At 68.2% G+C, this 18530-nt stretch overlaps 2 protein-coding genes across 3 annotated transcripts; one reads left to right on the top strand and one right to left on the bottom strand.

The window, feature by feature from the left end:
• Positions 1 to 2682: 2682 nt before the first annotated feature.
• NAPSA (napsin A aspartic peptidase) lies at positions 2683 to 9048 on the bottom strand. Its single transcript, XM_051831484.2, has 9 exons — positions 8775 to 9048; positions 6223 to 6364; positions 6033 to 6156; positions 5831 to 5949; positions 4972 to 5171; positions 3721 to 3843; positions 3496 to 3640; positions 3113 to 3211; positions 2683 to 2938 (listed from the first exon to the last, which is right to left on the bottom strand). The coding sequence occupies exons 1-9, from the start codon at positions 8858 to 8860 to the stop codon at positions 2735 to 2737; spliced, it is 1242 nt and encodes a 413-aa protein (XP_051687444.2). The 5' UTR covers positions 8861 to 9048; the 3' UTR covers positions 2683 to 2734.
• Positions 9049 to 11119: 2071 nt separating this feature from the next.
• On the top strand, positions 11120 to 17913 carry NR1H2 (nuclear receptor subfamily 1 group H member 2). Of its 2 annotated transcripts, none has more exons than XM_051831482.2 (10): positions 11120 to 11274; positions 11378 to 11512; positions 11904 to 11965; positions 12053 to 12184; positions 12313 to 12603; positions 13086 to 13348; positions 13455 to 13634; positions 14958 to 15057; positions 16926 to 17134; positions 17423 to 17913. In XM_051831482.2, exons 3-10 carry the CDS (start codon positions 11923 to 11925, stop codon positions 17567 to 17569), a joined length of 1365 nt encoding a protein of 454 aa, XP_051687442.1. In that variant the 5' UTR covers positions 11120 to 11274; positions 11378 to 11512; positions 11904 to 11922; the 3' UTR covers positions 17570 to 17913. The 2 variants fall into 2 exon arrangements, with proteins under 2 accessions (XP_051687442.1, XP_051687443.1); XM_051831483.1 differs by having other exon boundaries at positions 11148 to 11274; positions 11404 to 11512.
• Positions 17914 to 18530: the final 617 nt, after the last annotated feature.

The raw sequence follows: 18530 nt of genomic DNA, 5'->3' as shown, positions 1-18530 counted from the left end.
TCGGGCGGGGGCTGTGGGAGTGGAGGGATGAGTTGGGCGGGGACTGCGGGAGTGGAGGGCCGAGTCGGGGGCTGCGGGCCTCTGCCCGCGCTGTCCCTGGCCGCACTCCTGCTGCAGGTGCAGCGGCCGGTTCGTATCCCCCCACCCCCACCCCGGCTCCCGCGTCTGTGTGTCTGGTGTCCCTGTGTCCCGCCGGCTCCGTCCCCACCTCTCTGAGTTTCTGCCCTCCCTCTGGGCTCTGTCTCCCCTCTCGGGGGTGACCCTCGGGCCTCCACCCCCTCTCTGTCCCCCTCCCGTCTGGGTCGCTGAGGACCCGTCTCCCTCCTCCGCACGTTTTCTCCTTCCTCGGTCCCTCTCCTCCCTGAGTCTCGCTCTCTCCCTCTTTTCTCTGCCCGTCACTCCCCAGGTCTCTGTTCCTGTCCTCTGTAGCACCCCCTCTGGATCTGTGTCCCCTCCCCCTATGGGGCTCTGTCTCCTCCTTTCTGGGTATCTGCCCCCTCTTCTTTGGGTTTCTTTCCGCCCATGAGTCTCTGTCCCAACCCCTGCCCCGTCCCTGTCACCCTCCCTGGGTCTCTGTCTTCTCTCTCTCTCTGGGTCTGTCCTCTCTCTCTGGGCCTCTGTCCCCTCTCTCTCTGGGTCTGTCCTCTCTCTCTGGGTTTCCGTCCCCTCTCTCTGGGTCTCTGTCCTCTCTGGGTCTCTGTCCTCTCTCTCTGGGTCTCTGTCCCCTCTCTCTGGGTCTCTGTCCTCTCTCTCTGGGTCTCTGTCCTCTCTCTCTGGGTCTCTGTCCCCTCTCTCTCTGGGTCTCTGTCCCCTCTCTCTGGGTCTCTGTCCCCCCCCTGGGTCTCTGCCCCCTCTCTCAGGGTCTCTGTCCCCTCTCTCTCTCTGGGTCTCTGTCCTCTCTCTCTGGGTCTCTGTCCCCCTCTGGGTCTCTGTCCCCCCCCCCGGGTCTCTGCCCCCTCTCTCTGGGTCTCTGTCCTCTCTCTCTCTGGGTCTCTGTCCTCTCTCTGGGTCTCTGTCCTCTCTCTCTGGGTCTCTGTCCCCTCTCTCTGGGTCTCTGTCCCCTCTCTCTCTCTGGGTCTCTGTCCTCTCTCTCTGGGTCTCTGTCCTCTCTCTCTCTGGGTCTCTGTCCCCTCTCTCTCTGGGTCTCTGTCCCCTCTCTCTCTGGGTCTCTGTCTCCTCTCTCTGGGTCTCTGTCCTCTCTCTGGGTCTCTGTCCTCTCTCTCTGGGCCCTGCCCTCCTTCCCCAGGCCCCGTCACCCTCTGGCCAGGACTCCGGCTGCGTCACTGCAGGGAGTTTTGCAGACCGGGAGGCAGTTTCCCTCCCTCCCTGGAACCCGGGCTCCCTCCTTGGCCCCCAGCCAGGATCCAGGACCCTCCAGCAGCCCCTTAGCTGGTGATGGGACCCACTTCCCACCACTCTCTGCGCGCTGGAGCAGGGCTGGGTAGGCATCAGGGGCTGGGAGTGGGGCGGGGGCAAGGCCCAAAGTCGCCATCCAGCCTCCCCTCCTCGCGCCCCGCGCCCCCGCCTCCCACTTGGGGCACGGGATCGGCTGCCCACAGCGCCTGTGTGGCGAAGGTCAGAGGCGGTGGGAGAGAGTGGGGGCCGAGGGGAGGAGGCCGGATGGGGGGCCCAGGAGCCCTCTGGCTCTGGGAAATTGATGGCGTCACTCCTGCCTGGCACCTCCCCAGCCCCCCAGGGCACGTGGGGGACTGGTGCGCCTGGACGCTCCACTGTCCCTGACAGGGGATGGGGCTCTGGGCGCCCCAGGCTGCCATCTGCCCACGCCTGCGGACCGCAGCCCATCCCTGCTGCTCTCCGTCCATCTTTCTCAGCGCCCGAGCAAGGAACCCCTGAAGGCTTCCTCCTTGGCACTCCCTCCCCCTCCCCCAAGGCCCTGGGACTGGGGGAGGGTCGTCACCCCCCACACACCCGGCTTCGAGGAGGAGCCCGTACTTTGCTTCTAGCCCCATCCCGACCAGTTCCAAACCCAGGAAGGGGGCGCCCGCGGAATCCCGGCCCAGGACCCCGGTGTCTCAGCTCCTGGGCTCGGAATCCAGGGGAAGCTCTCCGCTCTAATCCTTGCGCCCCGAGTGGAATCCGGGCCGCGTCGCCGCCCGGCCCTCCCGCGTACTCACCCCGAGTCAGGCGAGGCGGGGATGGGGGGGTCCGGGGCTGGTGATGGGGGAGGGGTACCCAGGCCTGGCAGCTCCGGGCAGCGAGAGGCTGCGGAGGGGGAGTGACATCACCGCCGGGGGAGGGGCAGCACCGGGGGCTTCGAGCTCCGCCTGGACGGCGGGCCCAGGGGTCCCGGAATTCCAGGGGGAGAGAGGAGGGACAGCTGAGGCCCCCGGGAGAGGCATCGCTTCCCCTCCGGTTTGGGAAACCTCTCCCGATTTCAGCCACCACCCCCTCCACTGCCACCTGTCGCTGTCGTCGCGACCTGTCGCCTCCCACGCGTGTTGTGGCTGCGCCCGCCCCCAACAGGACGTGAGCATGACGTGGACTACAACTCCCGTGATGCCCGGCGGCGTGGGCGAGGGCCTCATGGGACTTGTAGTACAAGGACCCTCCCCCCACCCACCACCGCGGAAAAGGCGGACGCCACCCGTCCCCAGCGCCTGAAGTCCGGACACATAACGCATTCGTTAAAAATAAATAAATAAATAAAAGGCGACTCGGGTATTTTGCTGCATGGAAGTAGCGGCTTTTTACTGGGTAGCGGGACCGCCGAGCGTCACCCGTGGAACTGCGCCTGCGCGGGGCGGGAGCGCGCGCGCGCCAGGCCCACGCGGGCGCCGGCGCTCGCGTGTCCGCGGTCGAACACGGCCACGTAGGTCCCCAGGAACACGTCCCCCAGGATCCAGAGGGGCCCCGCGGGCGGCGGCACGTCCAAGGCCTGGAAGCCGGACAGGCAGAAGCGGACGCCGCCGCGGGCGATCTGAAGGGACAAGCAGGCGCCCTGGGTGCGGCCACTGCCCGCTGCCCGCGGGCCCGGTGGCCGCCCCGAAGCCGAGCTCCCAGCCCCACCCTCGCAAGCCCATGGCCACGCGTCCTTGGCGTTAGCACGACGTCACTTGCCCGGTGACATGACGTCATCGCGCCCTCTGCTTACCTGGATGACGTAATCTTGGGCCGTGAGGTTAAACCAGACCCCTCCGAGAAGGAGGGAGACTGGGGGCAGCGTTGGGATTTGTGAGCACTGGAAGAGGTACTGGGAGGAGGAGCCGGCAGGGATGGGGGTCTGGTGCGCGCACTGCCAGCCCCCCGCAGCTCCCCCGTGCACCCTGGCCGCCCCCTGCTCAGAGCCTTGGGCTCGGTCACCCGGCGCCCCTTCTCCCGTCCCCAGGGGTCTTGGGTTTTCTCTGCGCCATCCGCAGAGCCCTTGCTCCCTCCCACGCCGCTCCAGGCTGTCCCGCACGAGGTCTAGTCGCTTCTGCCTGGGACACCCTCCTCAGCCCCTCCCCAGTCCACACCCGCCGGCCACTGCGTCCTCACCTCCCCAGCCAGCAAGGGGAACCCCCCGAGGGCTGTGTGTAGGGCCCGGATCTCCTCCGTGGGCCCTGTGATGAGCGACGTGCCGGTGTCTAGGATGGCGGCACAGCCCTGGGCGCACAGAGTCAGCTGTGTGCCCACCTCCACGCTGTCAGAGGGAAGGGGACAGTCATGGGGGCGGGGTCTTAGGAGCGCAGGCCCCCAGCCGCCGCAGGCCGCGCCGCTCACCGCTGCATGTGGATCTGCCAGTAGGCGGGGACGGTGACCGGCACAAAGGTGAGGGGTGGGGTGTAGTGAGCCGGGTCTGCACCGCCCAGGACCAGCTCCCCGCCATCAGCGCCCTCAGGGTCCCTGCGGCGGCAGAGTGTGGTCAGTGTCGCGGGCGCTGCCCCTGCCCCGTCCCAGCAGTGCCCGGGGCGGGATTTCCCGCCGACCCGGTCACTTCTGGGTTGCTGGACGTCGGGACCGTGGGGTGTCTGGGGACAGCAGCTTCCTGATTTGGCTGCAGATGGGGGCGTTCCTGAGCGGCAGGTCACGGTACTCCACGCTGGCGCGCGGGGACACGTGGCGTGTGCGTGTCCTGCTATCAGGGAGGGTGCTAGGCCCCCTGAGTGGGCTGGGGGCTTCCCGGAAGGCTGGAGGAGGAGTGTGCTAAGAGGCAGGTGGGCGTGCCTGAGACGGCTCCTGAGTGGGCGCAGGGCTCCAGGAGTGGAAAGTCCAGCCTCCTGGAAGGTGAATGGCACTTCCTGGGTGGACTATATGGGGGGGGGGGGCATTCCGGACTTCCGGGGAGTGGCCTCCAGTGGAATTGGGGCTTGCTTCAAGGAGAGAGGGTTCCTAAGTCGAGTGTTTGGGTGGGGAACGGAACTTTGCACTTGACTGCAAAACGTGGAGTGTTTAAAATGGATGAGGAGGGGCCGGCGCTGGGGCTTAGCGGGTAAAGCCACTGCCTGCGGTGCCTGCATCCCATATGGGCGCCGGTTTGAGTCCCGGCTGCTCCACTTCCAATCCAGCTCCCTGCTAATGCACCTGGGAAAGCAGTGCAAGATGGCCCAAGTGCTTGGGCTCCCTGCCTGGGAGACCCAGAAGAAGCTCCTGGCTCCTGGCTTCGGATTGGTCCAGCTCGGCCGTTGCGGCCATTTGGGGAGTGAACCAGTGGATAGAGAACCTGTCTCTCTCTCTCTCTCTCTCTCTCTCTCTCTCTCTCTCTGCCTCTCTGTAACTCTGCCTTTCATATATATATATATATATATATAAATATATCTTTAAAAATTAAAATGGATGAGGCGTTTCCTTGGTGTGTCAAGCGATGGTAGTTCCGGGTAGGGCTCAGTGCTGCTTAGGCTGGGCAGGTGCCATCCTGAAGGGCAGGGAGCTTCCTGTGTGGGGTGGGCTCCCTGCTCGGGGCTGGGTGTCCAGCACTGCGGGGAGCCCACCCGAGGGAGGGCTGGGGCTCCGGGTGCGGGCCTCCCCCAGCACCTGTTGAGGTAGAAGGAGAAGACGGGCTTGTCCAGCAGCCCCTGCTCCACCAGCACGTCCAGTGGGGGCCGGACTCCCTCCACAGCCAGGGTGGGGAAACCGAGGCCCAGGATGCCGTCGAAGTGGGCGAGGGTGAAGACCAGGCTGGGCTCCCACAGAGCCTCCCCGAAGGTCACTGGGGCGCCCTGCAGGCCCCCGATCTAGGGGAGATGGACATGGGGCTGGTAACTTCCGGAAGACGTCTGCCCAGGGTCCAGTGAGATCCCATCTGGGAAACAGCCCAACTGCCTGGGAACTGCCTGCCTTTGGGGGAGGCCCCACCCCTCCCCCCAGGAGGCCCCTCCTCCCCTCTGGAGAGCCCCCACCCCCTCCCCAGGGGGCCCCACCCCTCCCCAGGAGCCTTGCCTCCCTTCTGAGGAAGCCCCACCCCTCCCCCCAGGAGGCCCCTCCTCCCCTCTGGAGAGGCCCCACCCCTCCCCCCTCCCCAGGAGGCCCCACCTCCCCTCTGGAGAGGCCCCACCCTTCCCCCAGGAGGCCCCTCCTCCCCTCTGGAGAGGCCCCACCCCTCCCCCCTCCCCAGGAGGCCCCACCTCCCCCCCAGGAAGCCCCACCCTTCCCCCAGGAGGCCCCTCCTCCCCTCTGGGAAGCCCCACCCCTCCCCAGGGGGCCCCACCCCTCCCCAGGAGCCTTGCCTCCCTTCTGAAGAAGCCCCACCCCTCCCCCCAGGAGGCCCCTCCTCCCCTCTGGAGAGGCCCCACCTCCTCCCCAGGAGGCCCCACCCCTCCCCAGGAGGCCCCGCCTCCAGCCCCGGGCTGTCCCACCGGAGCTGCGGGCCGGTCAGTCCTGGGCCAGCGCTCACCGTCAGCTTGTCCTCGCTCAGGATCCCGTCCAGCCGCCCGGTTCCGTACTGAATGGCGAACTTGGTCCCGTTGGGCCGGAAGGAGCTGGAGGCTTTGGGGTTGAAGCGGTGGTGGAACCCTGGGTCGGAGGCCGGGGAGGGTCACTGGGGGGCCTCCTGGAGGGCCCCCGCCTGCTGCCCCCGGCCCAGCCGGCCGACTCACAGCAGGGCACGCTGAGGAAGTGACATCTCCTGGACGGGACCCAGAGATTGGAGGAGCCGGTGTCGAAGACGACGGAGAAGTTCTGGGGGGGAGTCCCCAGCCCGATCTCCCCAAAATACTGGGCCTGGGGGCAGACGCAGGGTCACCCAGGTGCGGGGCTGCGGGGCCAGGGTGGGGGGCGGCGACTCACGTTCATATAGTTGGAGAGAGCCACGAAGGTGGGCTTGTCCCCGGGGTGCGGGGTCCTCAGCCCGGGGGGCTCTGCCGGCCGGTCCCCGGCTCCCGCGGGGCTCAGGTCCCGGCGTCCAGGGGGGACGCGCCGCAGGGGGATGCTGTGGGGAGCACGGGTGCCCGTGGTTAGGAAGCGCCCTTCCTGGGGGCCTTTCTTTTCCAAAGGAGAGAAAATGAGAAGAAAAAAAAAATCCATCCCGGAGTACCGGGGCCGCAGGCACCTTCCCACAGACCCCGCCCCCCGGGTCATTGAAATGCAAGCCGGTGTCCGGAGCCCCAGCCTTCCCGGAAACCCCAGGAAGGGAGCCGGGGACCCCCTGTGCCACACTGGGGACGGCTGCGGGGGGGTGCCAGACACAATCTTTTTTGGGGGGGTAATTGTCGAATAGCCCTTAGATGGACACATGGTCCTCGTGCAGGCTACCCGCTGTGCGCTGTGAAGAGATGGGGTGCACTCAGACCAGTATCCCTTCTTCCTGCTGGAAACACTCAGAATCTTCTCTGTCAGCTCCTGGGGGGGGTCAGCCAGTTGCTGTCGGCGGTGGTTACCCTGCTGGGCTGCACCTGTTAGGGTCCCCCTGCAGCCCCTCCCTCCCAGCCGTGGTAGCTGCTGGTCCCCGCGACTCCTGCTAGCCCCACGCTGGCCCTCTGTGTGGTCAATTCCATCCATGTTGCTGCCAATGATAGAGCTTCATTCTCTCTCTCTGAATAAACGCCAGGTCTTATCTGCACTCTGTACACTGAAATACACTCTGGATAACCAAAGGGTTATTACAAAGTGGAAAATTCTAAGAGCACTCGAAGCGAGTGGGCTGTTTAAATAACTGGGGGTGGGTGGGTGAAGGCTTTTTCTAAGCATGAGACCAAGGACCAAACTCGGGGCGGGGCGGGGGTATTGACAGGTGCGACTGTAAAACCCTGGAGCTCTGTGCACACACACACGGCAGAAAATATAGTTAAGAGACCAAAAAAAGAAATCGCGGGGAAATAATTATGAGTTATACGGGCTGGCGCTGTGGCACATAGGCTAAGCCTCTGCCTGCGGTGCCCGCGTCCCGTATCGGCGGCCGGTTCCAGTCCCGGCTGCTCTGCCTTTGGTCCAGCTTCCTGCTAACGTGCCCAGGGAGGCAGCAGGCGGTGGCCCCTGCTCCCCACGTGAAAGACCCAGATGGGATTCCTGGCTCCTGGCGTCAGCTTCCAACCACGAGGGAAGATGTTCAGCCCCGGGAATCGGGAATCGTGGGAGAAACACAAAGAACAGGAGACTCCTGCTGCGGGGGTGTGGCTGGTACAGTTTCCCAAGGATGATTTGGAAAATACTTTTGAAAAGCTTTGGTATTGTTCACACTAGGGCCAGCGCTGTGGTGCAGCGGGTAAAGGCAGCACCTGCCGCACCTCCATCCCATGCGGGCGCCGGTTCGAGTCCCGGCTGCTCCACTTCCCATCCAGCTCTCTGCTGTGGCCTGGGAAGGCAGTGGAAGATGGCCCAGGTCCTTGGGCCCCTGCACCCTCATGGGAGACCCGGGAGAAGCTCCTGGCTCCTGGCTTCCATGTGGCCCAGCTCCAATCCTTGCAGCCATGTGGGCGTGAACCGGGAGGTGAAAGATCTCTCTCTCTCTCTCTCTCTCTCTCTCAAATAAATATCTTTTTTTTTTTTTTAATCGTTCACACTTTGTAACCCCACAGTTTCAGTTCTAGAAGTCTGGTCCACACAGCCCGCCCTCGGCTGGTGCGCAGAGCCGCAGAGCTGCGTTTTCGAGAACGTGTGAGATTCGTTAGCGCGAGGCTGCCCTGCGCGGCTCACCGGCCAGGAGCGCATCCGTTCAAGCGTCAGACTTTGCGGTCATGGCCACGCCGCGTCACGCGAGAGGAGGAACCTCGCCTGGGCAGGGCAGGTGCCCTTCGGACCAAGTCCCCAGGCAGGGCTGCAGCTGCCGGCCCGGGAACCCCACTGTGGGTCTCCCTGCTCCCTGCACCTGCTGGGAAGACCTGCTGGGGTGCACTGCGCCTGCGCGCCTGCGCCCCCCACCCCACCCCCGTGAATCAATCTTGAGAGGCTACGGAATGTGAAGTGGGGAACGCGCTTCCTGGAGACACCCCCCGGCTCCAGGGGGTGGTGAGCAGGAGGGGGCAGAGGCAACGTGGGGGTCGCACGCCTTGGGTGCGGTCCCCAAACTGGGTGTCCTGAGATCTCAGTAGCTTGCAGCATGCGACTCTGGGGGGGGGGTCTCCTCTGACCTCTGACCCCCAGCGTCCCAGCCCTGCTGACATCGGCAGGGGTCTCCCCGTGGTGGGAGGAGGGTGGGGGGTTCTCCAGTCGTGGGGCTCAGGAGCTGTCGCCTTGGCGCCCTCAGGAGTGAACCCCAGTTTGTCGGTCTGGGATCCTAAGCAGGAGTCAGGGATCCTGGGGTGCCAGGTTTGGGGGTCCCTGAGCTGGGGAGCCCCAGATCTATAACCCGAGGGGAGGAGGGTCCTTCCGGGGCCCGGATGGCGGGGTGGGGGTCCCCATACCGGATCAGCGCGGCTCCCCCGGGCTGCGCGCGCAGCAGGATCGCGTGCAGCAGCAGCGGCAGCAGCAGCAGCAGCAGCCGAGGCATCGTGGGCTCCGAGTGCGGGCCCGGGCGCCGGGAGCCGTCCCCTTCCCCGGCGCCGCCCTCTCACGCCCCGCCCCCGGCTTCAGCGGCCCTGGGCAGGTGGCCTGGGGCGGAGGTGGGACCGGGCTGTTCTTGAAGACTGTGCCCAGTACTCTATGGGTGTGTGTGTGTGTGTGTGCCAGCGTCGCTGGTGCTCCGACCCCCACCTTGGGCGGAGAGGGCGGGGGTGGGGGGGCGGCTCCTCGGCGGGACCGCCCCAGCCCTCAGCCCCCTTCTTCACTTCCTGTCGCTTTTGCTTTCAGCTCTCACTTCCCTATTCTGAGGCTCTCATTAACCACAAGAGTTTCGGGAGGGCAGAGGGCAGGTGCGGACTCCGAGGGTGTGGGGGAGCGGGGGACAAGGCCGGAAAAGACCCCAGATGCTTCCTGTGCCCCCGACCCCTGGGGGCAAACCCTGAGACACACGCATAAAAATAAAACCCGCCCGGGGCCCCGCCGCCGCCCAACAAGCTTACAGATAATTTGGGGTGCCTCTGCCGCTCCCCGGACCACCATCTCCCCGAGTGAACTTCCTGGATCTTAACAAGCATTGGAAATCTACTTTAAACAATGCAGATCCCCCCATAAATAATTTAATCATTGATTTACAACTTTAAAAAAAGATTTATTTAAAAGAGCGATGGTGAAAAGGAGAGCGAGGGAGAGATCTTCCATGTGCTGGTTCACCCCCCAAGTGGCTGCGCCAGGCGTGTGCCCCCTCGGGGTCTCCCACACCGGGCGCATCAGCAGGGAGCTGGATCAGAAGTGGAGCAGCCTGGACTCCAGCCAGCACCCCCATGGGATGCCGGCGCTGCACACGGCGGCTTAGCCCGCTGCCAAGGCGTGGGCCATTCACCAAACCCTACTCGTGCCGCCCGTTTCCCCATTGGAATGCAACTCTCACAGGGGGAGGGGTCTAGGTCCAGGGGGAGGGGTCTTGGTCCAGTTGAGTTCATTGCTACCCGGGTCCTCAGCACCTGGGAGAGCACCTGCCACACAGCAGACCCTCGCCAATGTCGGCTCGGAGCCTCCTTCGGCACAGCCTGCCCTGGGCAGGATCGACGACCCTCCCCGCCGCCCCCCACCCCGACTCGCTCGGGCCCAGGTCGCGTCGCCCCGCGCCCCGCACCCAGGGGTCATTTCTCGGAGGCCTTGTCTGCAAAACCGCAGGCGGCCGCACGGTGGCGGTGTGCACCCGCGTTCCCGCCACGGGTCCCGCCATGCCGGGCGCCGAGGCCGCGGGCAGCTCCCCGACCGGTGCCGCGGGAGAACAAGGGCTGGCTCCCCGCCTGCCCCTGCCCGCGCTCGCCGAGACAAGGCCTCCGGCACACGGCGGATTGGGACCAGATTGAGGCTCCACACACAGCCTCCTACAAGCCCCTGGTACTTTTGCTCCCTTTCCATTGGCTGGACCCCGTCACGTGACCAGCAGGCCGCGTGGGCCGCTGGGGAATGTAGTTCGGCTGTGTGTCGGGCCTCGTGTGTGAACCTCGGTCAGCGTCCATCGCGCGTGGCCCACGAGGCCTGCTGCGAGGTCCGATGGCAGAGCCGGCGCGGCCCGAAGGCTCAGGGATGCCGGGCAGCATCTCCCCGAGCCGCCACGCCCCGGCTGAGGAGCCACGGCCCCCCAGCCCCAGGCTTTCGGAAACGCCTGGTTCGCCCGCACAGCCCGGGCAGAGGAGACGCAGGGGCTCCCCTGCGAGCCGGCCTGGCTCAGGGCAGAGCACCGAGCTCGTCCGCAGCCGGAATCCGGGCGCCGAGCGCCCAGCCCGCCCCGTCCACGCGCCCCGCGGGGAACGTGCCACAGCCAACACTTTACTTTGACCCTTGTGGTCTGGAGAGCCTGGACTTTTACAAACGCTTCCAGCAGCAAAGTTAGGGTTTGCCGCATACGTTTTCCCGGCCCAAGTTCGTATTTCAGCTCATTGAAAACCCCGAAGCTGCCAGCCCACAAACTCCGCAAACGTGCACTGCGTGTTTTCACCAGTCACGGGGAGGGACGCTGCCGCTGCTGGGGGTGTCTGCGGACCCGGCTCTCCGGCCGCAGGACCAAGGATGGGCGCGATAGGCCAACCGCGCGGTCCGGGGCCGGCCACGCCACGCCGGACCGCGGTCCCCCACAACTCCCCGGAACTCTTCTTCCGCACCCCCCAGCGGAGCCACACGGCGGCGCACACTTCCGGCGAGCGCACCACTTCCGTGCGGGGCGGCCGACTCGGCCGGCCCCCAGCGGACCGGAAGTCCGTCACCCTTCGCGCCCCACCCCTTCCGGAAGTGACGCATGGCGGGGTTGCCGGAAGAAGTGGCGAAGTTACTTTTGAGGGGACTCTGGTGGCGGCGGCGTGTCAGGGGCTACGGCCCCGGAGGAAGAGGAGCCGAGTAAGGGGGCGGAGACAGGAGCACTGGGAGTGGGGAGACGCAGGAGGAGCCCCCAGCAGCTCCGACGAACCCCCTTCTCTCTTCCCTCCGCTCCCCTCCGTAGCTTGCGCATCCCCCGGCTGTTTCCAGGGCAACGGGAGGAGACCCCCCCACGCGAGAGGCCGCCCACAAGTCCCCGCGCGCAGCCATGAGCCCCGCCCCCCACTGGTGCTCGGAGAGGGGCGGGACCTGGAGCGAGGTGATGGGGCGGGGCTTGCGGGAGGGGCGGGGGCGGGGCTAGGTGTTGTGGTGGGCGGGGCCTGAGAAAAATCAGAATGAGAGACGGAGTTGGGTTGGGGGGAGGTGTGCTAAGAGCAGGTGGGCTGTGACTGACGGGCAGAGTGAGCCCCAAGGAGAATGGACAGTGATGGGCGAGCAGGTGGGTGGGGCCTGGGGCGGGGCCTGTAAAGGGGGCGGGACTTAAGGCCACACTGCAAGTTGGAGCATGGGTGGGAAGCGTCTGGCGGCCGGCTGGGGCTGGGGTCCCTGTGCAGTAGTCGGAGCCTGGGGGAGCTGGAATAAAGGGGCCCCCTCATCAGAACCCGCAGCTGGCCTGACCCAGTCCTGCGTTGCCCCCCTGTGTTGTGCAGGCTGCTCCGTGACCCCACCATGTCCTCCCCCACCACGACCTCCTTGGACACTGCCCCGCCTGGTGAGTGGCCCTGTGCCTCGCCCAGCCCCGGTCGGAGCAGCCGCACGGCCGGAGGAGCTCACCGCGCCGCGTCTCCCCGTCCCCCAGGAGATGGCCCCGCGCAGCCCGGCACCTCCTCCCCCTCGCCCGCCGTGAAGGAAGAGGGTCCCGAGCCCTGGCCCGAGGCCGCGGACCCTGCTGTGCCAGGCAGCGATGAGGCCGGCTCAGCCTGCGTCGTGGGTGAGACGGGGCCCGGGACGGCTGTGGGCAGCAGGGCAGAGGGAGGCCCTGCCTCGCTTCTTTGGGGCGCACGCGCCGCCCGCTCCTTGCGGCCCCTCACCGCCTTGTCCGCCCGCCCGCCCGCCCAGTCGCCGTGGAGCCGGAGGAGGAGCCGGAGCGCAAGCGGAAGAAGGGCCCGGCGCCGAAGATGCTGGGCCACGAGCTGTGCCGCGTGTGCGGGGACAAGGCCTCGGGCTTCCACTACAACGTGCTCAGCTGCGAGGGCTGCAAGGGCTTCTTCCGGCGCAGCGTGGTCCACGGCGGCGCCGGCCGCTACGCCTGCCGCGGCGGCGGCGCCTGCCAGATGGACGCCTTCATGCGGCGCAAGTGCCAGCTGTGCCGGCTGCGCAAATGCAAGGAGGCCGGGATGCGGGAGCAGTGTGAGTGCGGGTGGGGAGGGTCGGCCAAGCCCCGCCCCGCCCCGCCCACGCCCCCTCGGTCACGCCCCTGCCCCGTCCACATCCCCCGGCCTTCGCTAGTGCGAGGCACCGGGATGCGGGAGCAGTGTGCAGGGTGGGGAGGGCTCGGCCCGACCAGGCCAAGGCCTGGCCACCTCCCCAGACCGGCCACACCCCAACCGCCCTGGCCACGCCCCGATCCCCGGTCGGCCCCGGCCCTCTCATGCCCTGTCCCCGCCTCCGACAGGCCACGCCCCGCTGGCCACGCCCCCAACCCTTGCAAATTCAAGGAGGCCAGGATGCTGGAGTAGTGTGGGGGCGGGGCGCTACCCCATCCCCAACTGTGCCGGCCTTGGCCTTACCCCGAACCTGGCCACACCCCGACCCGCCCAGCCGGTCATCCCCGCCCGGCCACGCCCCCGCCCGGCCACGCCCCCGCCGGCTGAGCGCTGGCTCCGTTCCAGGCGTCCTCTCTGAGGAGCAGATCCGGAAGAAGAAGATTCGGAGGCAGCAGCAGCAGCAGCCGGTGCCTGGGGAGCCGGGGGGCAGCAGCGGCTCGGCCGGCGCGCCGGGGGCGTCCCCCGGGGGTGCGGAAGCCAGCGGCCAGGGCTGCGGCGAAGGCGAGGGCGTCCAGCTCACAGCGGCCCAGGAGCTGATGATCCAGCAGTTGGTGGCCGCCCAGCTGCAGTGCAACAAGCGCTCCTTCTCTGACCAGCCCAAAGTCACGGTACTGCCCGCCCAGCCTCGGGCGGCCGGGCCGGGAGGCGGAGGCCGCGGGCTTGGCCTCGGGGTCAGCGCCGGGGTCCTGGCGTGACCGGTCTCCCGTGTCGCAGCCCTGGCCCCTGGGCGCGGACCCCCAGTCCCGCGACGCCCGGCAGCAGCGCTTCGCCCACTTCACGGAGCTGGCCATCATCTCGGTGCAGGAGATCGTGGACTTCGCCAAGCAGGTGCCCGGCTTCCTGCAGCTGGGCCGCGAGGACCAGATCGCGCTCCTGAAGGCGTCCACCATCGAGGTAACAGCCAGTGCCAGGCCCGAGCCCCGGGCAGCGCCGCACAGGGGCCGGGAGTCCGGGGCAGCACCCGCACAGGGCCCGGGAGCCCGGGGCAGCGCCCGCGCAGGGCCCGGGAGCCCGGGGCAGCACCCGCAGAGGGGCCGGGAGCCCGGGGCAGCACCCGCAGAGGGGCTGGGAGTCCGGGACAGCACCCGCACAGGGCCCGGGAGCCCGGGGCAGCGCCGCACAGGAGCCGGGAGTCCAGGGCAGCACCCGCACAGGGGCTGGGAGTCCAGGGTAGCACCCACACAGGGACCGGGAGCCCTGGGGCTGCGCCCGCACAGGAGCCGGGAGTCCAGGGCAGCACCCGCACAGGGGCTGGGAGTCCAGGGTAGCACCCACACAGGGACCGGGAGCCCTGGGGCTGCGCCCGCACAGGGGCCGGGAGTCCAGGGCAGCACCCGCACAGGGGCCGGGAGCCGAGTGAGCAGAGAGTCCCAGGCCCTCCTCGAGCCCAGGAGAGGAGGCAGGGTGAGAGGGAGGCATGCGGCCCGGGCTGGAGGGGCCGGCGGGGCCGGCGGGAGAAGCGGCTGCTGCGGAAGGCTTGCAGGAGCCGCAGGGAAACGGTGACGTCACTGGTGCAGACGAGCCGTGCGCACGAGGGCTCTGCAGAAAGGTTACAGAGAACTCATGTAGGTCACGGAACCTGCGTGGATTTCAGAAATTTTTTGCACCAAAATAAACTTTGCTCTTTTTAAAATTATTTATTTGAAAGAGTTTCAGACAGAGATTCACTTCCCCACATGGCCACGAGACCAGGGCCGGGCCAGGCCGGAGCCGGGAGCCAGGGGCTGCTTCTGGGTCTCCCGTGTGGGTGACGGAAGCCGAGCACCTGAGCGTCCTCTGCTGCTCTCCAGGCCTTCAGCAGGGAGCTGGACGGCAGTGGAGCAGCCGGGACGGGAACCGGCGCCCATATGGGGAGCCGGCGCCTCAGGGCCACCGTTACCATACGCTACGGCACGCGCCGGCCAGACTTCTCTTTGAATATCATTTTTCCAAGAACTTTTTTAAAGCCCCCCCCCATCCCAGAGGCTTTTTAGAGGAGTCAGCACTTGAGCCAAGTCAAGGGTAGTGAGTATTGAGCACCTACTGTATGCTGGGCTCGACTCCCAGCAGGGCAGATGGTGAACAACAGGCGGACATGCCTGTCTGTGTGAGGGTGCGGCGGGCGCCGAGGCTGAAGCCCAGGGGGGGCGAGGGGCTCACGACCTGGCCGGACCCCCGGCAGGCCAGGAGGGCCGGGGCTGGCGCTGCAGGGTGGTGACAGGTGCCTGCGGCCTGCAGATCATGCTGCTGGAGACGGCCCGGCGCTACAACCACGAGACGGAGTGCATCACCTTCCTGAAGGACTTCACCTACAGCAAGGACGACTTCCACCGGGCAGGTAGGGCCGGCGCCCCCGCGTGTGTGGCCCCGGAGCGCAGGTGAGGCCCGGCTGGCCTGAGAGCCGACACGCGCGCTCACCCAGCGCCAGCCCCGCACCCGAACATGCGCGCTTATCCAGCGCCAGCCGCGTACCCGGACATGCGCACTTATCCAGCGCCAGCCCCGCACCCGGACATGCGCGCTTATCCAGCGCCAGCCCCGCACCCGGACATGCGCGCTTATCCAGCGCCAGCCCCGCACCCGGACATGCGCGCTTATCCAGCGCCAGCCGCGTACCCGGACATGCGCGCTTATCCAGCGCCAGCCGCGTACCCGGACATGCGCGCTTATCCAGCGCCAGCCCCGCACCCGGACATGCGCGCTTATCCAGCGCCAGCCCTGCACCCGGATACGCGCGCACTTATCCAGCGCCAGCCCCGTACCCGGATACGCGCGCACTTACCCAGCGCCAGCCCCGTACCCGGACACGCGCGCACTTATCCAACGCCAGCCCGGCACCCGGACACGCGCACTCATCCAGCGCCAGCCCCGTACCCGGACACGTGCGCTCATCCAGCGCCAGCCGCGTACCCGGACACACGCGCTTATCCAGCGCCAGCCGCGTACCCGGATATGCGCGCTCATCCAGCGCCAGCCGCGTACCCAGAGAAGCGCGCGCTTACCCAGCGCCAGCCCCGCACCCGGACACGCGCGCGCTCATCCAGCGCCAGCCCTGTACCGGGATATGCGCGCACTTATCCAGCGCCCGCCCCGCACGATGGGCTGGAGTGCAGGTTGAGATGGAGGAGTCTGCTGTCACCTGCAGCTTCTTGGTGGCGATGAGGAAAAAGCAGAGCCCGGACGTGGTCCCCCTGAGCAGGGCGGGCTGGGCCTGCCGCGCTGGGCAGCGCTGACCTGGGCCCTTCCCCGGGGACGACCTCGGCAGGGGGCTTCTGGGAGAAGCGCGGGTGGCAGGGGCCCGGGCCCAGGGCTCCAGCGGCGCCCCCCACCCGGGGCAGACGCCGCGCCCTCGTCCTTGTCCCGTCTCCAGAGGTCGCCCTCTCTGGCCCCATCTCTATTCTCAGACATCCACTTCTGCCCCAGCCTTTCCCTCCCTGACCCCCATCCTCCACCACCCAGGACAGACCTGGTGCCCCAGTGAGTTTGCGCAGATCAGGGCAGGACCGCGGGGAGCCCGGGGTTGGGGAGCAGTGGGGGGCCGGGGAGCAGTGGGGGGCCGGGGAGCAGTGGGGGGTCGGGGAGCAGTGGGGGGCCGGGTGTGAGGACGGCCCAGGCAGCTGGGGCAGAGCGGGAGGCCCACTCCCCACGCCTTTCTCTGCCACGGCCCAGTCAGGCGTCCGTCCTCCCCCTTGGACCACTCAGGAAGCCCCTCCCCCCTCCCGATGAGTCTGCCCAGCAGCCACACCCACGCCAGCTCCCCTCCGCCCACTGTGGGAGCTGTCCGCGGCTCCTTCCTCGGGGCCTCTGGCAGGCCGAACACCGCAGCCTGCTGCCTGGCCGGGCCCTCAGGTCCCGGTCACCTGCCGGCGTGGCCACGGGCCTCTCGGCTGTCCCAGTCACCCGTCCGTGTGTTCTGGCAGGCCGCGGCTCTGCCCGGCGTGTCTGTCGCCTGGACCCTACCCCCGGCCGAGGCCCCGGGGACTCAGGGACACGGATGGATGGCTCCCTCCCGGCCTGCGGGGTGCAGTGGACCCCCGGGGTGATGCCATGTGACCCAGCTCCCACGCGTGTCCCTCTGCCCTGGTGTCCACGCAGGAAGGCAGGGTGCTGGCGACAGAGCGGAGTGTTCCCAGGAAACGTTCCGCGAGCCGGGACACGGGGAGCAGTGACAGGCGCGTGACACTGCTGCGGTCTGCCCGCCCCCAGGCCTGCAGGTGGAGTTCATCAACCCCATCTTCGAGTTCTCGCGGGCCATGCGGCGCCTGGGGCTGGACGACGCCGAGTACGCCCTCCTCATCGCCATCAACATCTTCTCGGCCGACCGGCCCAACGTGCAGGAGCCGGGCCGCGTGGAGGCGCTGCAGCAGCCCTACGTGGAGGCCCTGCTCTCCTACACGCGCATCAAGAGGCCGCAAGTACGGCCGGGCCCCGGGAGGCCTGCGGCGCGGGGGTGGGGGTGGGGGGCGGCTGACTCGGCCCCCCCGCCCCCCACCGCTGACTCCGCCTCCGCCCCAGCTGACTCCGCCCACCGCCCCTCCGTGCCCCCTGCTGACCCCGCCTCCGCCCCAGCTGACTCTGCTCACCGCCCCCCCCTCCGCTGACTCGGCCCCCCGCCCACCCCCGCTGACTCGCCCACTGCCCCCCGCCCCCCGCTGACTCCGCCTCCGCCCGCTGACTCCGCCCACCGCCCTGTCCGCCCGCAGGACCAGCTCCGCTTCCCGCGCATGCTGATGAAGCTGGTGAGCCTGCGCACGCTGAGCTCCGTGCACTCGGAGCAGGTCTTCGCCCTGCGACTCCAGGACAAGAAGCTGCCGCCCCTGCTGTCCGAGATCTGGGATGTGCACGAGTGACGAGTGACGCCGGCGCACCCCGCCCCGCAGCCGCGCCCCGCCGCCCCCGCCTCCCTCCTCTGGGTGGGAGGGGCCCGGGCTGGGCCCCTGGGCCTACCTGGCGGCCTGGAGCAAGGCCCAGGCCCCTGCAGCCCTGGACCAGCCCCAGCGAGTCTTCCAGGAGGGGGCGGGGCTCAGGCCTCCAGCTCTGGCCCTGCCAGCCGCCCTCCCCGCCCGCTTACCCCTCACCACCACTGCGCAGTGCACCTTGAACAGAGGGGGCGGGCCCGAGGCCCCCCCGCAGCCTGACGCCACGGCCCCTCCTCCTCTGAGCCTTTTATTTAATAAAAACTAAAATCAGCAAACACAGGGAAAGTAGATACAAGCCAGCCCCGCGCCCGCGTGTGAGACGCCGACAGGGGTGGGCTGAGGGGCTGCAGGGCCGCGGGGCTCCAGCGGGCAGGACCAGGGCTGACCCCGGGCTGCGGGGCTCCAGCGGGCAGGACCAGGGCGGGCCCCGGGCTGCGGGGCTCCGGCGGGCAGGACCAGGGCGGGCCCCGGGCTGCGGGGCTCCGGCGGGCAGGACCAGGGCGGACCCCGGGCTGCGGGGCTGCGGGGCTGCAGGGCTGGCTCTGGCGGGAGGCCCAGGAGTTGGTGAGGGAACCCTTGCGTGGCCAGCACGCACCGGGAGGCCTTTGGTGGGCGCTGCGCCAGCCGTCCCAGATGTCAAACGACTTGGGGCCCCGGAACCACCGCTGAGGCACGTGGAGTTCGCTCCTCTGGGCCGAACTGGACAGTGGACGGACAGACGCCGCGGGGGCAGCACATAGCGGCTTCGGCCACGCCTTCCGGGGGACCAGGACCGGGGGCTGGGCCTGAGCCGAGCGAGCGCACACGGGCTGGAAGAGCGCGGACGGCCCGCGTGCCGGCCCCGCGGGGACGCCGGACGCTCGCGGGCGGCCTGGGGTGATGTGCCGGATGC

The sequence above is a fragment of the Oryctolagus cuniculus genome, chromosome 18, assembly GCF_964237555.1.
Source record: "Oryctolagus cuniculus chromosome 18, mOryCun1.1, whole genome shotgun sequence".
In the NCBI taxonomy this organism is placed as follows: Eukaryota; Metazoa; Chordata; class Mammalia; order Lagomorpha; family Leporidae; genus Oryctolagus; species Oryctolagus cuniculus.
This window is presented reverse-complemented; position numbering and strand designations above follow the sequence as displayed.